At 40.9% G+C, this 24,214-nt stretch overlaps 1 protein-coding gene across 2 annotated transcripts in view; it reads left to right on the forward strand.

The window, feature by feature from the left end:
• The window catches only part of TMEM255B (transmembrane protein 255B), a 66,510-nt gene that overhangs the window by 23,966 nt on the left and 18,330 nt on the right, over positions 1 to 24,214 (forward strand). For both annotated transcript variants that reach the window (XM_068180232.1, XM_068180233.1), the window contains one exon: positions 4,538 to 4,627. In XM_068180232.1, coding sequence (XP_068036333.1) covers positions 4,538 to 4,627 — 90 coding nt within the window. The remainder of the gene's footprint in view (positions 1 to 4,537; positions 4,628 to 24,214) is intronic.

The following is a 24,214-nucleotide window of genomic DNA, read 5'->3' on the forward strand; positions in this document are numbered from 1 at the left end:
TGGAAAAGAATCCCAGAGAGGCTTGATGAACAGCACAATGCTTGGAGACATTGGAGGCTGTGCAATGCAGAATTAGCCATTTAGCATGAGTGAAGTTAGTCTGTTAGATGTAATGCAACTTGCATCCAGTAATGAGGTGATTTTGAAAAGAAAAATCCATGCATTTTTCAGTCTCAGGTCTACTTGTTCTAAATTCAGAGAATGAAGCATCCGGTGCTAGAAATGACTGTCATTATCTGAGAAGTTGTGCTTCTTAGTTGAGGATAGGTAGAAGCTAAATTAGAATCATGAAGAAACCAGGGGTGTACCAGAACTGAGAGTCTAGCTAGCTCCCAGAAGTATTCCACTGGGATGTTGGAACAGCCAGAGAGGTGCCAACCTGTAGCCAGCATGTGCGTATGCTGAGGAGCAATGTGGTTTTCTGTGGGTCTGCTGGCAAACACTGGCTGCAGGTCTCTGCGTGTCACGCAGCAGGGACACGTCACCGTCAGCGTGTCACTCAGCACAGAACGTGCCTGGGGACCTGAGGTGCAGTGTTGGTGGGCACTGTGTACATGAGAGTGTGGCTGCAGCTGGGCTGGCCTCATCAAACTGCCTCTTGGGTCTGCTGTCTGGCCAGCTCTTAACTCCAAAAATGGGGATCCTTGTGGGAGACTTAGCTGCCAACTCCCTGTGCCAGGTGCATTTCTGGCAGCTGAACAAGAGTTTGTGACCAGCATCCCTGGCCACTGTGTGTCCCCTGATGCCTTCACTAGTCTCTCTTGCGCAGTAGGGTGACAGTGCAGGCAGTGGTGTTGTATGCCTGCTGAAGCACAGGAGGTTGTCCAAGGCAGGTGAATTCTGAGAAAAAATGCATGTCTTTTCTGAAAGAAGGCAGTATGCAAGAATTTAGCAGTCCAGTCTTTCACTAGTTTTACTTTTTAGAGTGTTTTCACAGTTCTGTGATACAGCTGGAGATAGATTACAGCTCTTCAGTTAATACTGTGTACAAAAGTCCCTCATTCCATGTGCTGTTTTATTCTCCCTTTTGCTAAAACCCCTATGTTAAACAACTGCCTTTTGAGTTTGATTGTTAGGTCCACACAGTACAGTTTTCAGTGTTTAGTAACTGGTTTTATGGCTCCCTTGTAAATAATCAAATTATTGTATTCTCTACAAGAACCAGGAGTAAACATGTTCTGATGGCAACAGCTGTAGAGAAGCCTGGCTGCACACCAATGGAAGAGCAAGAGCAAAACTGTTTCTTGAATAACTGTTCAAATATATTGCTATAAATAATGAATAGCTATCCTAACAAAACACAGTGCTGTTGAAAATTGAGATAAGATGATGTGATGGATCAGTATTTATTTTATTTAAAGTGTTATTTCTTTTACCTGTCAGCAAACATTCTCTATCTTAAATAACCTGCATTGCTTCTCTTTCTAGGCAGTCCTAGGCTTGTGAACTCACTGCTCCAGCAATCACCTACTCGGGAAAATTAGCTTTTGAATTTACAACAGCTCTTCATTTGGTTTTCCTGGCAATTTTCAGAAGTAATTAATTTTGTACTTGGTTTTTTATGTTTCTCACATTCTTAATAAGCAATGAGAGATTTGAGAGAGAATATGAATCTCTAATTTTATTTTAAGGAATTTTTTAGTGGTGCTCTTGTACTATCACTTCTTCTGTCGTTCAAATATATATAAGGCAATTTCAGTCATAAAAAGCTCTCAGTGTCATGTTCTGCCACTTTGGCATCATGATAAATATTACTTCAGTCAGGGAATGATATTGATTCTAAAGAGACTGCTCACTGAAGTAATTGCTAGTAGTCATGGAGAAGAACAGCAGGCTCTGGCTGTAGACCTTTGACTTGCACACAATTCCTTCGAAGCGTAGATGATCTCCAGCATGACTGAGGAGTGCAAAGCCAACTCTGTAGCTCCTTTCTATACTGTGATTTACTGCACCTTTATATGTGGTCTCCTAAGGCTATATGGTGAAACTGAAAGGCCAGCACACTCATTAGGTGATTTAAGCTAGCTCAGTGAGTGGAAAATGTTGGTTTGGAGATTTTAGATCATCAATAAATTGTTCATGTGTGAAATGAAAAGCCACCTTGAGGTCAGCTTCTAGTAAATTCATCTTGAGCTCAGGCAATTTGGAAACACCTGGCTTAGCCCACTAATTATTTGATTGACTGCTATGACTTGAAAAACAAGATAGAGGTATCAGACAATAATGGCTTAATCAGAACTTTTAAACACTGCTGCTTTTCACATAAAGGGATAAGGATCTACAGCAAATGCAGCTGCCACAGGGCAGCACAGCCCACTGCTCTGCAGTGACAGGAGTCCACAGTCTTCTCAATCTGATGAATTGCACACCAAGATCTTTAGACAACCAGATTCATGAGACATGGCTTTCCATGCTGGAGAGCCATGGGATAGCAGAGGTTGAAGGGTGATGCCAACAGTGTTTTTCCTAGGGTTTCAGCAAGATGGAGCTGGCTGCAGGGGGAATGCAGCAGGTTCCTAAGATCAACCAGCGCCATCAACCTCAGCCACATTTGTGTGCCCCTTTTCTCCCCATGCTGAGGACTCCAATTCCACAGCAATCCCTATGGCAGTGCTGGCTCATCTCTGATTGCATGAGACATGAGCTAACAAGAGATTAAAGGAGTATGTCAGAAAGCATTGTGATTCTTCTGCTTTTAAGTTATACTTTTTGCCAATTCTCCAGGAGCTCTTACCTCCAAGTGGGTAATACTGCTTTGATCTGTGCATCCAAGCTGTGGGTTTATATGGTTGTAATTTCCTACTTGCCCAATATAAATATTTTTGAGAAAATCACCAATGCTGCATCCCCTGGAAGCACTATTCACATTGTACTGTTCCTAGCCTAACTAAAGCTAAAGAGTCCATTTTTCAAGTGAGTTAGTGATGCCTTACAAATTTGCGAAAATGGCATCTAGGTAAAGCAGATTTTGTATAGGCAAAAGGATATATGAACTGTATGGATATAATTTTGGTCATCTGTACCTGGGCATTTCAGGAATACATGTTGTAAAGGAGCATTTAATGACTAGTAAATAACGAAAAGGTTCCACATTCTTAACTGAATCCCTTTATCATGTGCCCTGTCAATAAAAGAATGCTGTTATGTCAGTTTTCAAGAATTTTTTTTAATCTGTTGTTGTTATTAAATATAACTTAATACTGTTGTAAATTAAAATCAACATATAGGATGTTTCATAGGGTTCCTCTTGTGACTTGGCCTGAGAAATGCCAGAGACATGAGAAGTATACATTACATTACATTAAAAAGCATAGCCAGATAGTGCATGTTAGGTTCACCTTATACCCTGCAGGAACCCACTCCTTCAAACTCAGTGTGCAGAGTCCTCAACATCACAAAATCTTCTAATCTGGGAGAAATTAGAGACTGTCAGCATCTCTCCCTCATCTGATGGCACTGGGAGTAGCAAACCCAGGGGAGCACCTTGCCAAGTGTACAGTTGGTTTTTCAGGGCTTCATCTTAGCTGGCTCACAGCACTGCACCCTTCAGATGTGACCTCAGAAGAAGCCAGTGTCATCTCAGAAGTGTGTGCCAACAGCACACTGACTGGTGTGAGATGTACTCCACATTCTTTTCAAGTTCTGGTTCTCTCTCCAGAGTGAATTGGGCAGGAATCTTGTGGTGTCTGGGGTTTTTCTAGCCCTGCAGTTGCTGTCAGAGCTGCAGCACAGAGGGCAGGGGGCTCAACATGTCCAACCAGCACAGCCTTTTCCCCCAAGCCCTCCATACCACCACTGCTTGTGCCAGAGCTGTGCTCCTGCAGTGCACCATGTGCAGTCCTGCTGAGAGAGAATTAATAGTGCTTAATGAATGAAGCACTTTGGGAGGTAGAACGAGGTCTGAAGCTATGGCTAGTAGGTTGATCAAGACATTGTGATGTCTGTGCTGCAGCTGGGACACTCACTGAGCTCTGCTGTGCTCTGCTCTGTCCAGGCTGGAAACCCCAACAAGGATGGGGGCCAAGGCAGCACACCCCAGCCCTTCCACAGGTCCTCTGAATCTCTGATTTTGTTGTGGCATAAGCTATTTGGGATGATAAAAGATTTCTGATCATTCACAGGCTAGTTATTAACTTACTGCAGCTGCCTTTATCTATTGATGTGAAATACTACCATGTAGTAAAGCTCCAAAGATTTATGTAAGCCAACAGGAAGATGACTTTTTAAAATGTCCCTATGGAGGCACTGCTGTTTTATTAAGTTGATTTGGAAGAAATCACCATTGAATTTAACTCTTGCAGCTGACCTAATTTTCTCTTGAAAGATTTAAACTTTTCTGGTAGGCTTGTTGGTCTGTCAACTCAGCATCAAGAAATTCTGCCTTTTTACTAGTGTATGACTGTCATCCTGACACACTGATCTAAAGTGAATTACAGCAGTGGGAACCATCATTTCAGAATACTAGAAAAACTAGTGTAATTGTTTTACTTAAAGAATTATACTGAAAAGATTGCTCCATCTGTTTTTCTCTTCTCAGTTGGTTGCCTCCATCGTGTTTATCAGCTTTGGTGCCGTAGCAGCCTTCTGTTGTGCAATAGTTGATGGAGTGTTTGCAGCACGACACATAGTAAGTGCAGTGATTTTGTCATCTTTCAATTTTGATTATTCATGTCATTTCTAGCAGGAAAGTATTTTCTTTTGGTTTATGTTTAGCAGTATATTAGGGTTTTTGATAGCTCTTGGTGGAGATTCCAAATAAAAAGCTGATATAAAATGATGTCATGAAAGGCATGCTAAAAGGTGTATCTGCTTAGAAAAGGAAGACATTTCAACCACTACCAGCATTTGTTTCCGATTGCACAAAGGCTCTGTGGGCACAGTAGGGATTTAGAATGTACACAGTGATGAGCACCATCACTTGATGGGATTTGAATATGGTAGTTTATATGTTAGAAATGTGTTGTTTGCTATTCTATCTTTTGTGATAGAATACCTAAAAAATCAGTTTAAACCCTGGCTTTTAATTGAGATTTGATTTCCAAAATCATCAGGAAATAAGTAGTCATATGTGTTAACAGACATTAGAGGTCAGGTGTAGTATGCTAAATGATACAGCATGATGGTATACGAGCCTCTCTGTGCTATGAAATACCATGAGCCTGCTCATCTTTCTGCTTATGTTCATTGAGGGGCAGCATAACTCCACTGGCACCCATTGAATTTCTCTTAGCAAATACCTCAGAATAATTAGGCCTTAGATCACCTGGAGCATAAAGTTATAAACTGATTTCTATTTTACTGTTACTGAGGAGGGCTTTAAACCAAATGTGGGTTTCAGAGCTTCATATGCATTGCACAAGACAAAAGACATCTATTGTGTAAACAACTGAGGCGCGCAATGTGAGCATGGATAAATGCTCTGAATTGTAGTCATGTTTTGTGGAATACTGACCCTGCATGATGCCAAAGTGGCCTGCTATTTTTTGGATTTACCCTGTAGCTGGTCTGGATGACACCTGGTTTACCTGTCTCTGATTAGCATAGGCCCAGGAGCTGTTCCATGGGAGCTGCTTAAAAGAGGAGGGGAGCAAATTCCTATTTTGATTCCCTGCTCCAGAGCATTCAGTGGTTGTGCCCTGGAAAACCACTGACACTTATCAAAATTTTGGACCTGTCCTGGAGTGGCTGAGGCAACTGGGGTTGTTTAGTCTGGAGAAGCAGAGGTTATTTATCTGAAAGGAGGTTATAGTGAGGTGAAGGTCAGTCTCTTCTGCTATGTCCCACTTGGAAGTTTGAGAAGAACTGGCCTTAGGTTGTGCCAGGGGAGGTTCAGATTGGATGCTGAGAGAGTAGTTAAGCATTGGAGAAAGTTGTCCAGGAAGATGGCAGGGTCACCATTTCTGAAAGTGGTCAAGAGGCATTTGGATGTGTCACTTAGGGATATGGTGTAAAGGTAATTTAGGGTTGATGGTTGGACTGTATGATCCTGAAGGTCTCTTCCATCCTTGACGATTCTGTGATTCTGTAGTTTCCCAGGAACCTGACTTATTTCTGTTCTGCTTTAATGTGATCATTAGGAAGTGTTCAGATGGCACTTGTACAATCTTGCACGTTGTAACTGCAGTGCAGCTGTGCAGCCACAGCCCCCCACTGCTGAGGGTAGACACAGCTTCTCTGAGGTGAGGTACTGTGTCAGGGGACAGTGTGTGCTCAGTCTCAAGCATGGATGCAGGCGTCACTCCTCGCACCTTTCTAGGTGTTTTCAGTAGAACACCAAGGCACAAAGTCATTGCACCCACCCAAGAAAAAAGCATCTTCCAATCTGGGGGGTGCAGTTCTGTATCTGGTTAAGTCAGTGACTGAATATGACTGCATCCCCTGTCCAGAGCTGGAAGCTGGAAGGGGCTGGTCATCCATTCCCAGGAGTGCTGGAGATGTACAACCCAGTAACATGATCCTGCTTCAGTCACATCATGACTGGAAATCATGGCTTCATGGAAATCCATGACCAATTGTTTACATTTGGGCTTAGTTCTGTTTGTCACATGTGTATCTTGCTGTCTCCTTCACCTATGACAGAGCAAAGAAATACTAAGGAGCACCATTTGTTGAAAAACTAATTTGCATCTTAGCATGATCACACTCACTTCAACTCATTCTCCTCTGTCTAATAAGGAACTGATAGGATCAGGTGAAGTAAAAGCGTACATCGCCAAGTTTCTCTAACACACCAGGGAAAGTCTTTAGGGATAATAGTGTAATTGTGCTCCCAATTTAATTTACAGTAATGGTGGGGCCTTATTAAAAGAACATGTGCCACACAGACTACGGTGTCACTGCCACGGTGTTACTGTGGATCCTCTTTGCATCACAGCTCATTTCCTTCAGGAAGAGCAGCAAGGCCACGTTCAGTCCACTCCCTACAGGCAGTTCCAGCCTTTTTCAGATCTGGCTTGTGCTGTTGCCATTTTGTCCACTGCCTTTGGGGCATAACTGCTGAAGATTTGGAGTTAACTGTCCTCCAGTCTGGGAAAGAACAAATTCTTGCCATGTCAGAGTAGGTGCCTATGCTAAAGCCATCAACTTTTTGTGAGAAATGGTAGCTGAAGCCAAGCAGTCTTCAGACTGACTACAAATACAGCATCTTTCACACCAATTTGGAATAAGAAATTTGTCCCCCTTTTTGCTTTCTTTTTAGCTTCATTTGAGCTGGGAAGGATGTGAAGAGGACAAATCACATAATTACAGATTTTCCTTAGTATGTGCCTGCAGTGGAATGAAGATTATTATTGTTGCACATTTTCTCCTGCTTTTATAAAACTGTGAATAGAATAATAAAATAGTTTTTTCTCTGTTTGATTTCCTTCCCAAGAGGCATGAAATTGACAAAAAATTCTTCTAGAAAATGGATGTATTTCAGAAAAGAGATGCTTACATTATTTAAGACTTACTTTGCTTTATAGAAAGCTCTGGATCACACAATTTATGAAATTAAAAACACTGGAGGAAATGTAGCTTGATTTAAAATAGCAGTAGCTTATTTAAGAAATAATGCAGATATAACTCACCTTAAAAAGAAAAAACCAAACCAGAATCAAGTAAAATAAATCAAAGTTGAAATTAAAGTGCAGTGATGTTTCAGAAAAATATGGTGGTTAAAGGAATTTATGTTCACTTGTGTTTGCTTGAGACATTTTGTTATTTGGCAGATGAGAATAGTCCAGTTTTTCTGTTGGAGATCATTCAACAACGTCCTCCCACCACACAGGGAGATGCCCTGTTCCACCACAGATTCACATTCTCTGCAGTAGCTATGACCTCCTATTCGTGACTACAAGCTTTGACCATTGCCACATGATCTTTAGCTTTGCAGTTGTGCTCCATGAAGAACCTAAAATAGCCAACAGCAAGAAGTCCAGGTATGAAGTGAGCAAATTGCCTTTTCCAACCGAGTTTATTCTGTGATTCTGTGAAAGAAAAGCTGGGTGTTGTAGAAGGCAGAGTTGCTTGTCCATTGTGACGTCTAAAATGCGCACCAAACCAAGCAGTGTTAAGTTATTCCCCTCCTCTTCTGCAAAGCCACTTTTGTGTAACGTTGATTTAATTTTCAGCTGACCTAGTTTCTTCCTCTTGATAGTGATGGCTAAAGGAGTTAATAAAAATAGAATATATCATCAGGTGCTAAGCCCTGAAATGAACCTGAGAACGAACTTAGCTGAACTAGAGGATACTGAAACACTCCTAGATTTGGATCTTCACCCATATGGTTTAAGTGCAGCTTGTGGACTGCTGAAGTACATCAGCTGGGTAATTACCTACTGATTTGGGAGTTTAGAAATTGAACTTGAAAGATTTGCATTCTCTTTATATATGTTAACTCAAAATACTGGCATTATGTAAACTCACTTTCTGTAAGGCACAGAGACAAGGCAGTGGGAAAATGGAGTCTTTGATGTGGGGGATGCTCATGCAAATTGAGCTCTGGTTGGTAGAACTCCAAAGCTGCTATATTAAGTAATGTAAAGTTGGCAGCCCCCACCTAGCGAACAAATAGCTACATTATAAACATGTTCTATGAGATGAAGATCTGCTGATTTCTGTGTTAAGAGCGGTTCCCTGGCAGAGACGCAGAGATTCCTGCCCAGCAGTGACCTGTGGGCTCCCAGCAGTGGCCAGCTGCTCCCCGAGGCCTGGGGCAGAGGATGCCGGTGCTGTGTGTGTGCCCTCAGGAGCCGGCAGCCACATCTGGTGGTTGCACGTGCAGTGACCGGGGATGTCAATTCCCTTCCCATCTCTGGAACTTCTCATGCAGGTTACAGACACTCGGGCTAGGATGGCAGCAGGGGTGACCAGAAGTTTTGCTGGCCACCCACTACATTTTACTACAGGGTGGTTTCATATGCCCATGGCATGTAACATAGGCCACAGTCTTGCACACTATAGGCCAGATCCTCTAAAAAGCCATTTGAAAATGTTCTCAGCAAGCCTTTTGGCTTTCGCATTGAAGAAAAAAACAAATAGTTTAATTCCATGTCTAACACAACTCAAAGAATAATTTCTCACTGGAATTAAATTAGGTAGATTCTCTGGAGAACAACACTAAATGCATTTTGTGTTCTCCATATTGCCACATGAGACAAAATTACACCTAATTACTTTTAATTCCTTTTCCATCCTGTATGACTCATGAATATAATAGCATGCCATAGCATGTACGATAAAAAGCATCAAAAGCAGCGTGTCCAGAAAGTCAGGGGAGGTGATCTGCCCCTCTGCTCTGCTCGGGTGAGACCCCACCTGGAGTGCTGCACCCAATTGTAGAGTCCTCATCAGGAGAAAGGACATGGATCCCTTGGAGCAAGTCCAGAGAAGGGCCATAAAGATGATCAGAGAGAAGGAGCACCATTCCTATGAAGAAAGGCTGAGATAGCTGGGGTTGTTTAGCCTGGAGAGGAGAAGGCTCCATGGAAACCAGACTGGGGCCATCCAGTACCTAATGGGGCCTATAAGAAAGATAGGGACAAAATTTATAGCAGGGCCTGTTGAAATAGGACAAAGTTTTAAACTAAAAGAGGGTCAATTTAGGTTAGATATAAAGAAGAAGTTTTTTTACAATGAGGGTGGTAAAACACTGAAACAGATTGCACAGAGAGGTAGTAGGTGCCTCATCCCTGGAAACATTCAAGGTCAGGTTGGACAGGACTCTGAGCAGCCTGGTCTAGATGAAGATATTAATTACTATTAGATGGGCTTCAAAGGTCTCTTCCAACCCAAACTATTCTGTGATTCTCTGAAAGGCTTTGCAATTGTGGGGGTTTTTTAGCAGAGTGAGTACTAGACATTTTTAACTGTAAACTAGCACTAGTTCAGTAGTGATTTTTATGCTGATGGTCCACTGAGGTAAAATTGTTTCATTGGTGAACTTCCTAAATACAGAGTGCTTACGTTTGCAACCATTTTGATGCCAGTGATCAACTATCCCATGGTATTAATTCTAGTATTAGACCTTGCATCTGACACTGAAGCACAGATTGCATTCCTAGAGTACCAGCCATTTACTGGGTGGGATTAATTCTTTTTTATGAACTTAGTTCAAGGGTTGGAGCAAAGGAGGATTCTTGCAACCAGCTTAAGCCCATCTGCCAAGAGTTCTCTTTTGTGCTGCAAAACAACCCCATTCACACATCCAAATGCAGTCGACTATACTTTAAATCAAAGGGCAAATGCTTTGAAAAATAATTTTCCTGGAAGAAGAGCTTGGAGCCTATTGTACTATCATTTTTGTTCCTGTTACACAGATATATTTTCCCTGTGAAGCACATGACAATTTGGGAGTGCCCAGTCCTGTGAAAGGTAAATTAGTCAGAGGTACATAAGCCAAAAGCCTCACAACAGAAGTCAGGAGGACATCTAGTAGAAGAGAAGGTACTGACATTACAGAAGAGTTTCAGACTACCCCCACAAGCTATTTTGAAACCAGATCTGAGCTAGACATATCATGCTAAGCTGTGTTGGTGTGAGCACAGTGGTGAGACTGCGTGGAGTTTGGTCTCAGGCTTTTATTTGGCAATATAGGAATAGCCTGTGGGACCACTGCTAGAATACTGATTCCAGGTCTAGTATTTCTTGGTGCTTTGCCAAAGACCTGATTGACTTGGAAAGAGTTTGGAGAAGAAAAATCTGAAATCTGAAGTGGTAGCTTTTAGAAAAAGTACTCAGAAATTTGATTTGTTTTATTTAACATAGAAAATGTTGACAGGTAAATTGATCATGGCCTTTCTAAGCTATCTGTGTAGTCAAAGGTTATCTGATAGCAGAGGGCTTTTAGTCTCTCACACAAAAACAAAAGAAATACAGTGACTTGAAGTCAATGCTAAAGAGATTGAAACCATGGAGCAGACATGATTTTGACAATAATGAATTATGAAAGCAGCTTTGTCAAGGTTATGGATAATTCTCCATTGCTGAAATACCTAAATCTCAAGCTTCTTTTTGTGTAATCTTATGAAACATATCCAGAGGTTATGAACTTGAAACATATGTCTTGGGATGAAATTATTTAGGCTTTGTTATTCAGGATGTCATTCTAGAGAAGGGTCTTCAAGGAAGGCTCCTTTGAACTATTTTTACAGTCAGGTAGAAACTCTATTACCTCTTCTAAAACCTGTCTGTGTGGTGCCAGGACCTGTTCTCTGCTGGAAAACCTTTAGGATTTGATAGATTAAAACCACTTGAAAACCATTTATCAAGATTTCTGATCTAGGTTTGCTGGTCTTCAAATCAACAGAGAAAATGCAATCTTTAACACAAACATAACTTAAAAACTACCTCTACTAAAACTACTATTCCTCACATACTGGATAACATACTAGACAACCCAATGATGAATGCATTCAATACATTTTTATATATATAAGTACATATATATTGAATATATTGGATGTATCCAGGGATTTCTCAGCAAAACTGCCATCTTGCTAATGTTTTCTGGTCTAGAACACAGATGCAGGGTTTTTGTACCCACAAATCTGCAATCTGATATTCCTCTGTTTCCAGACAGGTAAGTATTATGCATACAGCCTGAATATATTGACATTACAGAGGAGCCGGTAGTATGCATTGGTTTGGTTGCTGGATATTTTGCAGTAAGAAAAATAATGGCAACCATGTTTTTTGTAGAATCTGTTATGATTCCCCCTCGAGTTTGCAGAACCTCTCACACTGGCAGGGAAAACCCCCCAGTTTATACAGGTTTGTTTGGGTTTTTTTAATCCCTGAAATTCCTTTCAGGTTTAGCCAAATTGCAAATTCTTTAAAATCCTTTTTTTTTTCTTTCCTGCTGTGACTTGTTCTCCTGAGGGAAAAGGGCTGGTATTGTGCCAACCAAAAAGAAATGTCTAAACCATTAGGCAGCACACACACTGTGTTTGGATACCAAAGAGGAATTCACTTGTTGATGAGAAGGGAAAAGAGAGGTTTGAGTTCCTTTCCCATCTGCCCCACTGTGTAGGACAAATGCCTTCACTGCTGACAAAACCAAGGACTGGTCCAGGATTCCCTAGGCCCCTGACATAAACACTGGTCCATTGGCTTCCCTCTTTGAGACATAACAGCCCAAACTGAGATCTCTCATTAATGTCATTGCTTTGATCATTCAAACTGCAGCAAGGCAGCTTTGGGGGAACAGTTCTGTGAAGATGCAGTAAGACCATCTTACTACAAGGAAGGAAGACTACTCTTTTATTTTAAATTGGGAGTTTGTACTGTGGGAAAGTGTTAAGGGAATGACCCATGCATTTGAATATTTGAAAGCTAATGGCTAAATGCCACTGCCATTTGATTGCACGATCCTGTTGCACAGAGACCACAATGTCAGTGTACAACTGGACAGAATTTTTAGTGCATTGGGGTTGTAGCAAGTCTGGCATTTCCAATTACTTTGGCTCTGAAAATTAAATTATTTTCTTTTAGCTTTGCTTCTAGTGTACTTAGATAGGCATGAATTCCATTGAGTATATTGTAAATCAGCTCCAGAAATAAGGAAATAGGATAGGGAAATTCTACACATTTTACTGATATTAATAATCATATTATTAATGCAAGAAATAATATGAAATGTGAGAAAGTGAGAAGAATTTGATCCAAATTTAAAATTACACTGATATTTTAGTTCCCAGAGATTGTAGTCTTCTGCATTTGTACATAGATACTGACTTCTGCATCTGTGTGGCTTCTATACATCCAAAAATCGGGTGAGTGGCAGAGACAGCAGAACTTGTTCAGCAATGCAGAATAGCAGCTTGGGTCAAGGGAAATTTATTGTCTACTTCCATCTTTACTTCGTTATTTTGCTAAGCATGGGCCATGATGCAATTTATGCAAAGTGCACAAAGCAAGTTAATTACGCTTTAATCCTCAGAAAGGTGGGTGACTGGAGCAAAGGGCTTGCAGTCTGTTCTGAAAAGCATAATCTACCTCACTCTCATGTGCTGCCAGCAGAAGATAATTTCCTTTATTGTTTCCTATTCCCAGAAATGTTTCTAGACTAACAACAGATGCTTCTTTTCTATGAAAAAAATTCAAAGCTTTTACACAGACATATAGAGGGAGCAAAAATAACCACCTGCAGACTTCAGATTGCAGCAAAAATACTTAATATTTTTTTCATCATTTCTCAAAGGAAAAAACATTGTTTTCAGTTGTGCAGAAACTAGTGGAGTTAAAAAAAAAAGTAAAGGCACTGTTTATTCACATGGATCTGAAGTCCTCAAATTCTACTAGAGTAAAAATTAAGGGTTTAATTAAGGGTGTTTCAGTATGCTGCAATTTGCCCTAGCAAAAGGTTTTATTTGCTTCACCTTTGAGAAGAAACCACGATTAATATGAATAATCTTATCATGGAGGAGGAATTTCTCTCTCTGTGGGTGGATGATTATTCAGTTGCATATAATGTCCATGGAAAGTATGTTCCCAGGTATTCAACAAAGTTTTGATTGATGATTATTTATGGTTTTATTAAGAGCTTATTAAAATGTGTTGCCTCACTGCTGCTAGATTATGGAACTTCACACTTGTAATGTATTTATTTAATCTTTTATGATAAATTCCAAGAAGGTAACATAATTAAGAAAATTTTTTTTACCTAATCTGCCTAGAATTTTCTTGTATGGCTCAGTGCAGTTCTCTCCACATTCCCAGCCATCAGTATATCCAATGACTTCTTCACCTCTAGAGCACTGAGTGCCATGTATTTCAACATTTCTGATCTTCTGAAATGCATGTGAGCTTCAAAATGACAAGCCAGTGGAGATGGGGAAAAGCTAATTGTACCTGAGCAGTCCAGGCATTCATGAACCGTTGCACTAATTGCTTAGACTCTTTTACTGTTAAAACTCGTGTCTTTTCATTCCTCTTGAGGTTCCTCTCATGGGTTTTTTCCTCTCTTACATTTTGGGTTCCAGTCCTGCAGTTCCTCCCATTTGGATGAGACCTGTCAGCCTGGCTGACATGTGGCAGTGGGGATCTCCCTGTTACAGGAATGATAGGGACCTTTCATGGCAAATTGCTGGGCATAAACACCTCCTTTCTAGCTGTTTTCTGCTCAATACCTAACATAAAAACGTCATGCACAAAGTTGTTATTACATTAATTAAATTATAATAGGGATATGTTGTGCCATGCCCTGAAAATTAAAACCAACACACTGCAATGTTTATTAAGCCTCCTGCATTTTATTTGTAGATGTAGATATTCAATATATTTATATATTGCTCAATCAGGTGTATTTAGTGCAGCCTCTTTTCCTTCCCTTTGCTATAAAATAAATCCAAAAGAGCATTATAAATTAAACCCCTGTACATTTCAGTCAGTAGGATATTCAGTATTTCAGATGTTTAAAGGCTGATGTCTTTCAAAATAACACTTCTTGCAGTAGTATACTTAGAGATTTATATGAGATTAGTGCAGTTGGTTAAAGCATGGTGCTCATAATGCCAAGGTTGCAGGTTTGATCCCTGTGTGGGATCCTTCCATTCACTTGAGAGTTGCACTTGATGATGCTTGTAGGTCCCTTCCTACTCAGAATATTCTGTGGTTCAGTGATTTCTTGCATATTCTGATAGCATTAAGGCTATAGGAAGGAGATGAAGGAGATGGAGCAGTTTTTTATGTATTTGAGTCACATTATCAGAAACAGTATAAACAGTTCTTGCATTCTTGTGGAAACGTTAATTACTCACATGGCACAACATCATTACAATCAAGACAGAGCAATCAGTTCATATAACAAACCCTATAATCAAAGTAATGTAATCAATGTAAGTAATCAACTATAATAAGCAATTAAATACCTAACTGCATCAAGCAATAACTAAAATTATAGCCTTGAATAATATCAGTTAATTGTGTCATTAGAAACTTTTGTAGAAGCCAGTGGTAAGTCTAAGTTTTTAACCACACAACATAGCTATTGCAGGTGTTATGGGAAGGTCTCTAGCCTCATCCTGAGAGACATTGGCTAGCAAGACTTGACTAAAGAAAAGCAGACCTATTCCTGAGCCAGGCTTGGATTTGCTGTATTAAGGCAGGAGTAGGCTTCCTCGCTGGAGCCTTGGGTGGCATTATCCCCAGAGCAGCCAGAGCAGCAGCCCCCAAGCAGACAGACACCATGTCACTCAGCAGCTCTGCACACACATGTTTCCTTCCTGCCACCGCCTAAGCCTGCTCAGCTAAAGGCACTGCAGCCACTGAACCTCCTTGGGAATGTGCAGGGGAGTCAGCTCCCGTGTCTTTTGCCTCTTCCACTGCACTCCATCCGCTTGTGAAGGCTGGTGAGCCTTTTCTCCCACCTCCGTGCCACGGAGAGTGTGGCCAAAAGTCATTGAGAGAAAATCACCTGTTTGAAGGGGTCTTAACCTCTCCTAGTAGATCTGTATCCATCTGAGAACAGACCTGTCAGCCTATATCAGGAAGTATTCTGTCTGTGCCCATTGTCCAACAATGGGGCAGCTCCAGCATCTGTAGGCTTTTCATTTGACTGTAGCAGTACTACAAGAGCACAAACGTCACCAAAACAGAGAAGAGTAAGACTAAGGCTACCACTGCAAAGTATTTACGTAAAATAAAAATCAGTGAGGAAATATATAAAGTGAGACAGAACCATGTATGTGTGTTTTTCAGCCATGACAGTTTACAGGTATTCTGAATATTTACTGGCTTGAAAGACCTGAAATGAGTATGTGCTGCTACCAAATATTAAGAGAAGAGGATTCTGTAGAATCCTAGAAATTCTAAAATGAACCCCTGGAAATGTGAAGTAAATCTAGTTTGTGAGAGTAAAATTTTAAGCCCCACCAGCTGCTTTTCCTATTTTCAGCACAGAAGTTGGGTTGTTTCAGCATAGCAGACAAAATAGGCAGGGTCTCTAGACTGGAGTGCAGCATTTCTGGAAGAAGATTAGCTCTTAAATTCATGCAAGGCAGAAGTAGAAGCACAAGAAAGGGTAAGTGCTGTCTGCAGCCTGCAGTGGAATTGCTCTCATGGCATGACCTCACCCAAAGAATGTAACTAGATACCATGGTGGGTGCCTCTGAAGTGCTTAAACAACACTGGGGATGTATTATTTGCAGCAGGGGATCACTAATGTGCTGTAGTTACAGTAGCAGTATGGCATGGACAGAAGCATGTCTCTGTCTCACTCTGCATCGCTTTGAAGCGTTTGATCAACTGTACATTTGGAAGCCCTTGACTCCTAAGGCATGAGCAATATGTGTAGAAACTGAATTAGCACACATTAACTGTGTCTGCAGCGTAGGTAAAAAAAAAAAAAAAAAAACACTTGAAAACCCAATCTAGGGTTTAAAGTTTCTTAATATACTTTCCTAATTATTGGATATAATTTGAAAAAAAATTGAAAACATTCTACTTCCTGCCAGTCCGGTCCATTGCAGCCCTTGGCAACAGCATGACCTTAGAGCTGGGCTGCTGCACTCACACAGGACTGTGGGAGTCCAGAAATGGCTCCTTTTTTTTAGCATTCTCCCTTCCAAATCCCCCCCAGCATGCACTGTGCACACCCTCACAGCCCAGGACTTCCCATGTCAATAGTCAACAGGATGGTATCAAGAAAGCAAAACATCAGTAAAAGTGGGAAACTATCACTGGTATCACAGAGGAGGAAAACAGCTAAAATGAAGAAATGGAAAGGCCTGGAGACCCACTTGATGAAGTGAAACTGAACAGACACATTTGGATTCAAAAGCTGATTATGACCTTGGTGTCTATGTTAATAATTCCAGAAAAAACTGTCTTAGTGCATGGTCAAAAGGTGAAATAGGAAGGGATTATTGTAGAATGGTAGAATTATTTAGGTTGGAAAAGACCTTTAAGATTATTAAGTTCAATGTAAACTTAACACTGCCAAATCCAATAGTACATTTAATTTTCTGACGATAACTGTAATTTCCCAGCTTCCTTAATTAAAAAAAAAAAAAAGTTTGTTTGTTTTTGTTTTACAATGTCTTTCAGTGATCTCTCCATTGTGTCCATAACTTTATTTTCTAGCACCTGGACTTCCTTTCACAGTCACAGTGATTTTTAAACCTGAGGTTTTATAGCAACCACGGCATTCCAGAGAGCTGCCAGCCAAATGCTTACAGCCAATTTATTATGTGGGTTGAATTTCTTTGTGAGTAAGAGAGGTGGAGATGCAATGGCAGCCTCTTTAGAATCCCTGGCACTGACTGAAAGAGCACATCCTGGCAAAGGGCAGGAGCTGATGCTTGGCACTCCCATAAGAGCTGTCCCAGATATTGAAAGGAGGGAAGAGAAGCCCACTGATCCCCATGGTGGGGGTGGGCAGCCCAGGACACTGGCTTGTCCAAGGAGGCAACAGTTCCTGTGGGAGCACATGGTCTGTCCTGCCCAGAGGCTCCTGGCACACAGTGAGCAGTGACCCCTTTCTTCCTCTCTGTCCAGCTGCTGTCTGAAATAGACAGGTTTGAAAATAATGGTATTAGTTACAGAAATAAATTTTAATAAGGCATATGAGGAATACTATGTTAACAACTATATGTAAACAAATAGTTTACAAAGCAAACTGTATGTAGCTATATGTATACAAAAATTTTATATCTCATGAATTATGAGTAAGGCATTCTGTTGGACTACCAGGTAGTTAAAGATTCTTTAACTACACAAGAGAAGAAAACTAGCAGTTTTAAAATTATTATTTTAATTAGTTAGTTTTCTGCCATTTGATGTGGGTTCGGTACTTGGAAATATGGAATTGGAGATTTCAGGGGGTATTGTTTCTTCTTTTTCCATGTAACAGTGAAATTATGCAAGATAAATTGTTTTCTGAAACCCATTTCTGCTTCAGAAAATACAAACTGAAAACTGAATTGCAGGTTTATCTGCCAGAGAATAAAAGCCCAAAACACTTTTCAAAAAAACCCACCCTTATTTCTGGTTCTAGAGGGTCATGTGCTCTATGTGGGAGTCACAAGGCTGAGGAGCAAACTGAGCTATAAAATGTTTTGTCATTCAAAGCTGATGCCCCCTCACTGCAGTGTTGATGATACTGGCCTTGGACTCAGAAGTTCCTAATATCAAACTGGCCAGAGCCAATATGGGAACTGTTCATAAATTTTTTTTAAATTTACATATTTTATTTGATTGTGATTGAAAGCAATTTTTGTATTAATCACTCCCTAGGTTTTTCTAGCAGTCTTCCTCAGGAGAAACCCTTCTCATTGGGAATACTGTTGAAAAGGATGGAGAAGTAGCCCTTGGTCAGAGAGAGACAGGAATTACAAAAGACCTGTAGCATTTCCTCTCATTGTTTGTACAGGGTAGGATCCAACCAACTTTAGCTTGGGCCCCCAGACAGTGATCCAGTCTGCCTGCTTTCCCAGGCTCCTAATATGTTGGCCCCTTCTTTTAGGAGCTTCTTTACCTTTGGTCTGAAACTCAGGTTTGTATGCTCCTATGTGCTGCCAGACAGTGTGGGGCAGACACAGATACCTGTGCTCCATCTAGCCCTCCAGAGGAGCATAAAAGCTAATTTCTAATAACTTTGTATTTGTTATTGTTCATATTTATATTTGTTCATATTTGCATGCCTGTTTTGAGAGAGTGTGATCTTGAAGGGAATGATAATCTCCAGAACACCCAGCTGTTGGCACAAGGCTGAGCTGGCACTGAAGGGTGATGTTTCAGTTTGTTTTTAGGATTAAACTTGAAAAATCTTGGCAGCTATCCCCCTCCTATTCATTGCTAGCTTTGCTGTAGATGAAAACAACCGAAAACAGAAAATTAAAACTTGACGCTAATGAGACACTGAAAACATTATTCTGGTTTTGGACCCCTCAGTTTTATCTATATTCATCTTTTACATGTGACCAGGATGATTCCTTGTTCCCCAGGCCAACTGGCATGGTGAAGCCCACGTCCTCACTCTCAAAGTCTCTTGGAATGTAAATGGCAATGTCCAAATTACTAACTGGGAATGGTTCTTGGCCCTACTAATTTACAAATCATGCCCAGAAAATATTTTGGAAGAGTGGTAGTTTGCCCAGGCCAAAGCCATCACCAGCACAGTTCTAACAATTTAATGGGCTTGATGCTCAAGTTTCAGCCCTGGGAACATTCCCTGGCACTGATCAATCAACACCTCTCTTGAGCAGCTATGGAAGGTAAGACTAAATAAATACTGTAACTGGAAAAAAATGGCCCTCACTGAATAATTATTTCAATAAATTATTAGCCATGTTTTGTGAAGTATGGCATACATTTCAGTTTTTTAAATTTTTTAAATTTAAGCTATATCTCCATTTTCTGAAAGTGAGCTTACACATAAGGGAGATGGAATTTCCCCTATGTTATCCAAAATATATCTGTTCTCCAAGGAAACAAAAACTGGCATAGAAAAAGCTTCTTTCCATACCTCAGCCTAGAGCCCTTCAACCTCCCCACAGTAATTTTATCAAATCCACCAAAGATACTGTTAAAAGAATACTTTTCTTACAGAAAAAATGTACTGCAATGCTCCCACCATCCAACAGCATGTGAGGTTTCTATTGTATGCTCCTAAAATAAAGCAATCAGCCAAACCAAAACCGTTTATATTTGGACCAAATCTTCTATTCCGTGGCATAAAGCCTTCCCTCTCGTCCATCTGTCACTCTCAGGTTTTAATACACATACTAGAAAACTATTGAAATTAAAAATTCAAGATGAGGGAAAGCTACATTTAGCCTTGTAGGGTTCAAGGCTGAGCAGTTCTGATTTGTCTGAAATTAAAGGGAGGTACTGGGTGTGCTGCATTTTGGGGGGTTTTTTGACACATCTGAAAATTTTCTAAACTTAGCTTGATGGCATTCTAACTGCACCTGCTCAGTATACACAAACACACTCAAAAGCAAGCTAAGAAATCATCTTTTCCAGTGCTCAGAAAGATTGAATAAAACCTGTCCATTTTTCTTTTACATCAATAAATAAACAAACTCAAGAATACAACTACATTTTTATAGAGAATTCTTCCTCTCTTTACCAGCCTACATATTTTGTCCTCTGTGTGTATCAGCAGAGCTTTAACCAACAGAACTTTCCCACCTGCCCATTTCCACTTAAAGGGACTTACTCAAAGAAGGAGAGAAAGGAAATGCATTATTAATTATATATTAATATTACACATAAGTGGGAGAAATTGCATAGCTCTGTCTCAGTAATAGTGGTTGAGGAAGTTCTTGGTATCAAATGATACTAAATTAGTTAAAAAGAATATTGTTGCTATATACTTTAGAGTTACTCTTAATAGGTGAAATGTATATATACACATTCACACACATATATAGTATTTAAAAGTAGCTGTGTCTCAACCAATATTGCTATGAGGAGTAGAATCAAGAAGAATCAAGGACTGGTAGGTATATACTATATTAATACACAATCGGTTGTGAGCAATGTGAAGTATTTTAAGACCAGTCTGTCAGGAATACTTTTATAGCTTTAAAGTATGTCTTATTTGCCTTTGGTAATAGACACTCCTATAAAGTCCAGCAGGTGCTTATGTGGTGTGACATACTTTTGGATAGCTTTTAAGCACATTTTATGTCTATGTGGTGCCTTATTCATATAAACACCTTAGTAGACAGACAGACCACAGCACCTCTGTGGCATGAAAATGGAAGCTTTTACCAATGCAACCTTTTGGCATCCCCAGTGTACCTTTACTTAAAAGCTGTGTGCTTTAGGTGTTAAATTCTGTAGGTGTCTGGACAAGGCCAATAATCTTTGTTATTTTTGTACACTTGATCATCACTCATTTATTTGATTTCACATAGGGATGCATTTAGAGAACAGACTGAATGCAGAAGACTGGCTGTACTAGTGCAGCAGGCTTGCTGTTCAAAATTAGGTGCATGAAGGAAGGTACTCGTTTGCCATGATTGTGGATGCAAATGCAAAGGCAGTTGCCTTTAAGAACATATAGAGGTGTATGAGGGGAGTATCTTAGCATTCAGGGTCAGACTCAGCCTCATAGCATGATGTGGTGCTGTCATTCATCAACAGCCTGTAGTAAGATGTGAATGCCCCAAAGGTAAGGCCAGGGAGCATCTGTCTCCAGGTGCTAAACTCATAACCTATGATACTTTGAGAGAACTTGTTAGTCTGCTCATAGCCTGACATAGACTCTGACCTTCTTCACAGAATCAGAGTTGCTGAGACTGGGCAGAACCTCTGAAGATTTCTTATCCAACCACCTGTGCTTAGAGCAGTGTCAGCTAGCACAGGTGGCTCAGAACTGTGTCCAGCTTGAGAATCTCCAAGGATGGAGACTCCACAACCACTCTGGGAAACCTGTTACAGTGTTTATTCACCCACAGAATAAAAAAGGTTATTTCTTACGTTTAAATGGAATTTCCCATATTTCAGTTTGTGCCCACTGCATCTTGTCATTTTTCTGGACATTACAGAGAGAGATGTGGCTCCATCTTCTGCACTTCCCCATCAAGTATTGATCCATATTGATAAGGAACATGGGAGCCTTCTCTTGTCTAGGCTGAACAGTCCCAATTCTGCTTCTCTTGTGACAGATATTCCAGTCTGTTAATTCACAGGCCATGTCTGTGTTCTCTATCATAGTGGGGAGCCCAGCACTTTACCCAGTATTCCAGATATGTCTCACCAGTGTTAAGAAGAAGGACCACCTTCCTGGGCCTGATGGTGGTGCTCTTTGTAATGCAGTCATGAATACTGCTGGCTTTTCTTGCCACAAGGACAATTTCTGACTCATGTTTAACTTGCTACCCACCAGGACCCTCTGTAAAGGCCCCACTCTTTTCTGGTGCATGGGATTATTCCTCCCTGGGTGCAGGATTTGACATTTTCCTGTACTGAACTTGTTGAGTTTCCTGTGGGCCATTTCTCCAGCCCAGGTCTCTCTGAATAATGACACTGTCCTGTGGTGTCTCAGCCACTCATCCCAGTTCTTTATCATCTGCCAGCGAGCAGAGGCTGCACTCTACCCATCACCCATATCAGTAATTGAGATGCTACACAATATGCCCTAGCACTGACCCCTGGAGTTACCTATTAAGTCACTTCCAGCTGGACTTCGTGTCACTGCTCCCAGCACTACAACCTCAGCAGTTCTGCCAGCTTTCAGTCCACCTCACTCTCCAGTTATTTAGCCCTTATTTCATCAGCTTGTCTGTGAGAATGAGACTGCCCAGAGGGATTAGGGAAGATAAAGATCCAGAAGCAGTTGAGCAAGAAGCTCCACTCATCCACAAGCCAGTCACATCCTTGTAGAAGGTCAACAGGTGGGTCAGACATGACTCTCCCTTTGTAAATCCATGCTGACTACTCCAAATCGCCTTCATGTCCTTGAGATGTTTGGAAATAGTTTCCAAGATTATTTGCTCCATCCCTTCCCATCAGTGTGTAGTTCCCCTGATTGTCTTTCTTGTCATCCTTGAAGACAGGATATATCTCCAGTCTGCTTAAATGTGCTCTAAACTGATCCCCCTTTAGCAAGGGTAATTATTTGATCTTTACCATGTCTTTGTACTATGTTGCCTGCCTTATTCAGTAATGTGCAGATATTTTTCCAATTTCTCCTTTGCTGCTAATACACCCAATAGAAGCCCTTCTTCCTGCCCTTTGCAGCCCTTACTGGACTGAATTCCAAGAGAGCTTTGGCTTTCCTAGCCCCGTCCATGCATGCTCATATGATTTTTCTATTTTCTTCCCTGGTGATTTCCCCTTTATTGTGCTTCTCATAGACTTCCTTTTCATGCCCAAGTTACATCTGGATCTCCTTGTTTATCCACATAGGCCTCATGCTGCCTTTGCTTGATTTCCTGCTAGATGGGATAAACTGTTTCTCAATTTGGAGGAGATGAACCTTGAATATTAACCCACTTTCCTGTGCCTCATTGCTTTACAGGACTGTATCCCATAGGATTCTTCCAAACATATCACTGAATAAGCCAAAGTCTCCTTTCTTCAAGTCCAGAGCTGGAATCCTGCTCCATCCTCTCCAGATTCTGAACCCCACCATAACATTAGGGGCAAGGCTGCCCTTGACCTTCACATCTCTGAGCAATCTTTCCTTATTTGTAACTATGAAGTCCCACAGATCTCCTCTCTTTGTCAACTCCTCGTTCTGGCAGAGGAACTGCAATCCTCTTAGACCTCCCAACCAGATCTGTCCCTGGAAGTCATGGCTAAAGGCTAATGCTTTCCCAGGACTGTGGAAGAATGTTGACCTAGTTCAGTACACGGCATGATGTTCGTGTGGTATTTGCTTTTCCTCTAGAGAAGAAGAGTTACTGAAGCTTTTTTTCCTTACACTTGTGTAGTATAAATAAATATTTTTGGATGCAGGAAGCTAACCTTTCTCTAACCCTGGGGAGTTGGTGTCCAAACTTGCTTAAGTTTGCTGGAGTAATCAGAAAGGCAAACAAGCTGATGGAGGAGCTTTATTCATTGATCTCTCTGCATTCCTGCCTAGCTCTGCATTTTAACTGATTATGTATTTTGGATCAGCAGATTTATACAGTTCACACTTCATTATCCAACAAGCAGAGAATACTCTGCCTCTGAGCTGAAGTAGTGCAAATCTTTATGCAAAATCTGGGTTATTCCTGGATGGGTTTTAAAACTTTTGTAAGTTAATCAGCGAAGATTTCTACTAACAACTTAAACAGTCCTTTGCTTATAAGTTGGCATGGAAAGAGGGGATGGCAGACAGTGAGTTTGCATCTTCTATCTCGGATCTGGTCTGACTGACTTACTGAGGAGCAATGAGCACTTGAGTGCTTCCACAGAATCACAGAATGACTAGGTTGGAAGAGACTTTCAAGATCATCGAGTCCAACCCATGCCCTAATACCTCAACTAAATTGCACTGGATGTGGCACTGAATACCACATCCAGTCTTTCTTTAAACACATCCTGGGATGGTGACTCCACCACCTCTGGGCAGACAATTCCAGAACTTTATCACTCTTTCTGTAAAAAAATTTTTCCTAATATCCAACCTGTCATTCCCTTGATGCAGCTTAAGGCTGTGTCCTCTCGTTCTGTCAGTTGCTGCCTGGAGAAAGAGACCGACCCCCACCTGACTACAGCCACCTTTCAGGAAGTTGTAGAGAGTGATAAGGTCACCCCTGAGTCTCCTTTTCTCCAGGCTAAACACCCCCAGCTC

The sequence above is a fragment of the Anomalospiza imberbis genome, chromosome 2 (genome assembly GCF_031753505.1).
Source record: "Anomalospiza imberbis isolate Cuckoo-Finch-1a 21T00152 chromosome 2, ASM3175350v1, whole genome shotgun sequence".
Taxonomy (NCBI): Eukaryota; Metazoa; Chordata; class Aves; order Passeriformes; family Viduidae; genus Anomalospiza; species Anomalospiza imberbis.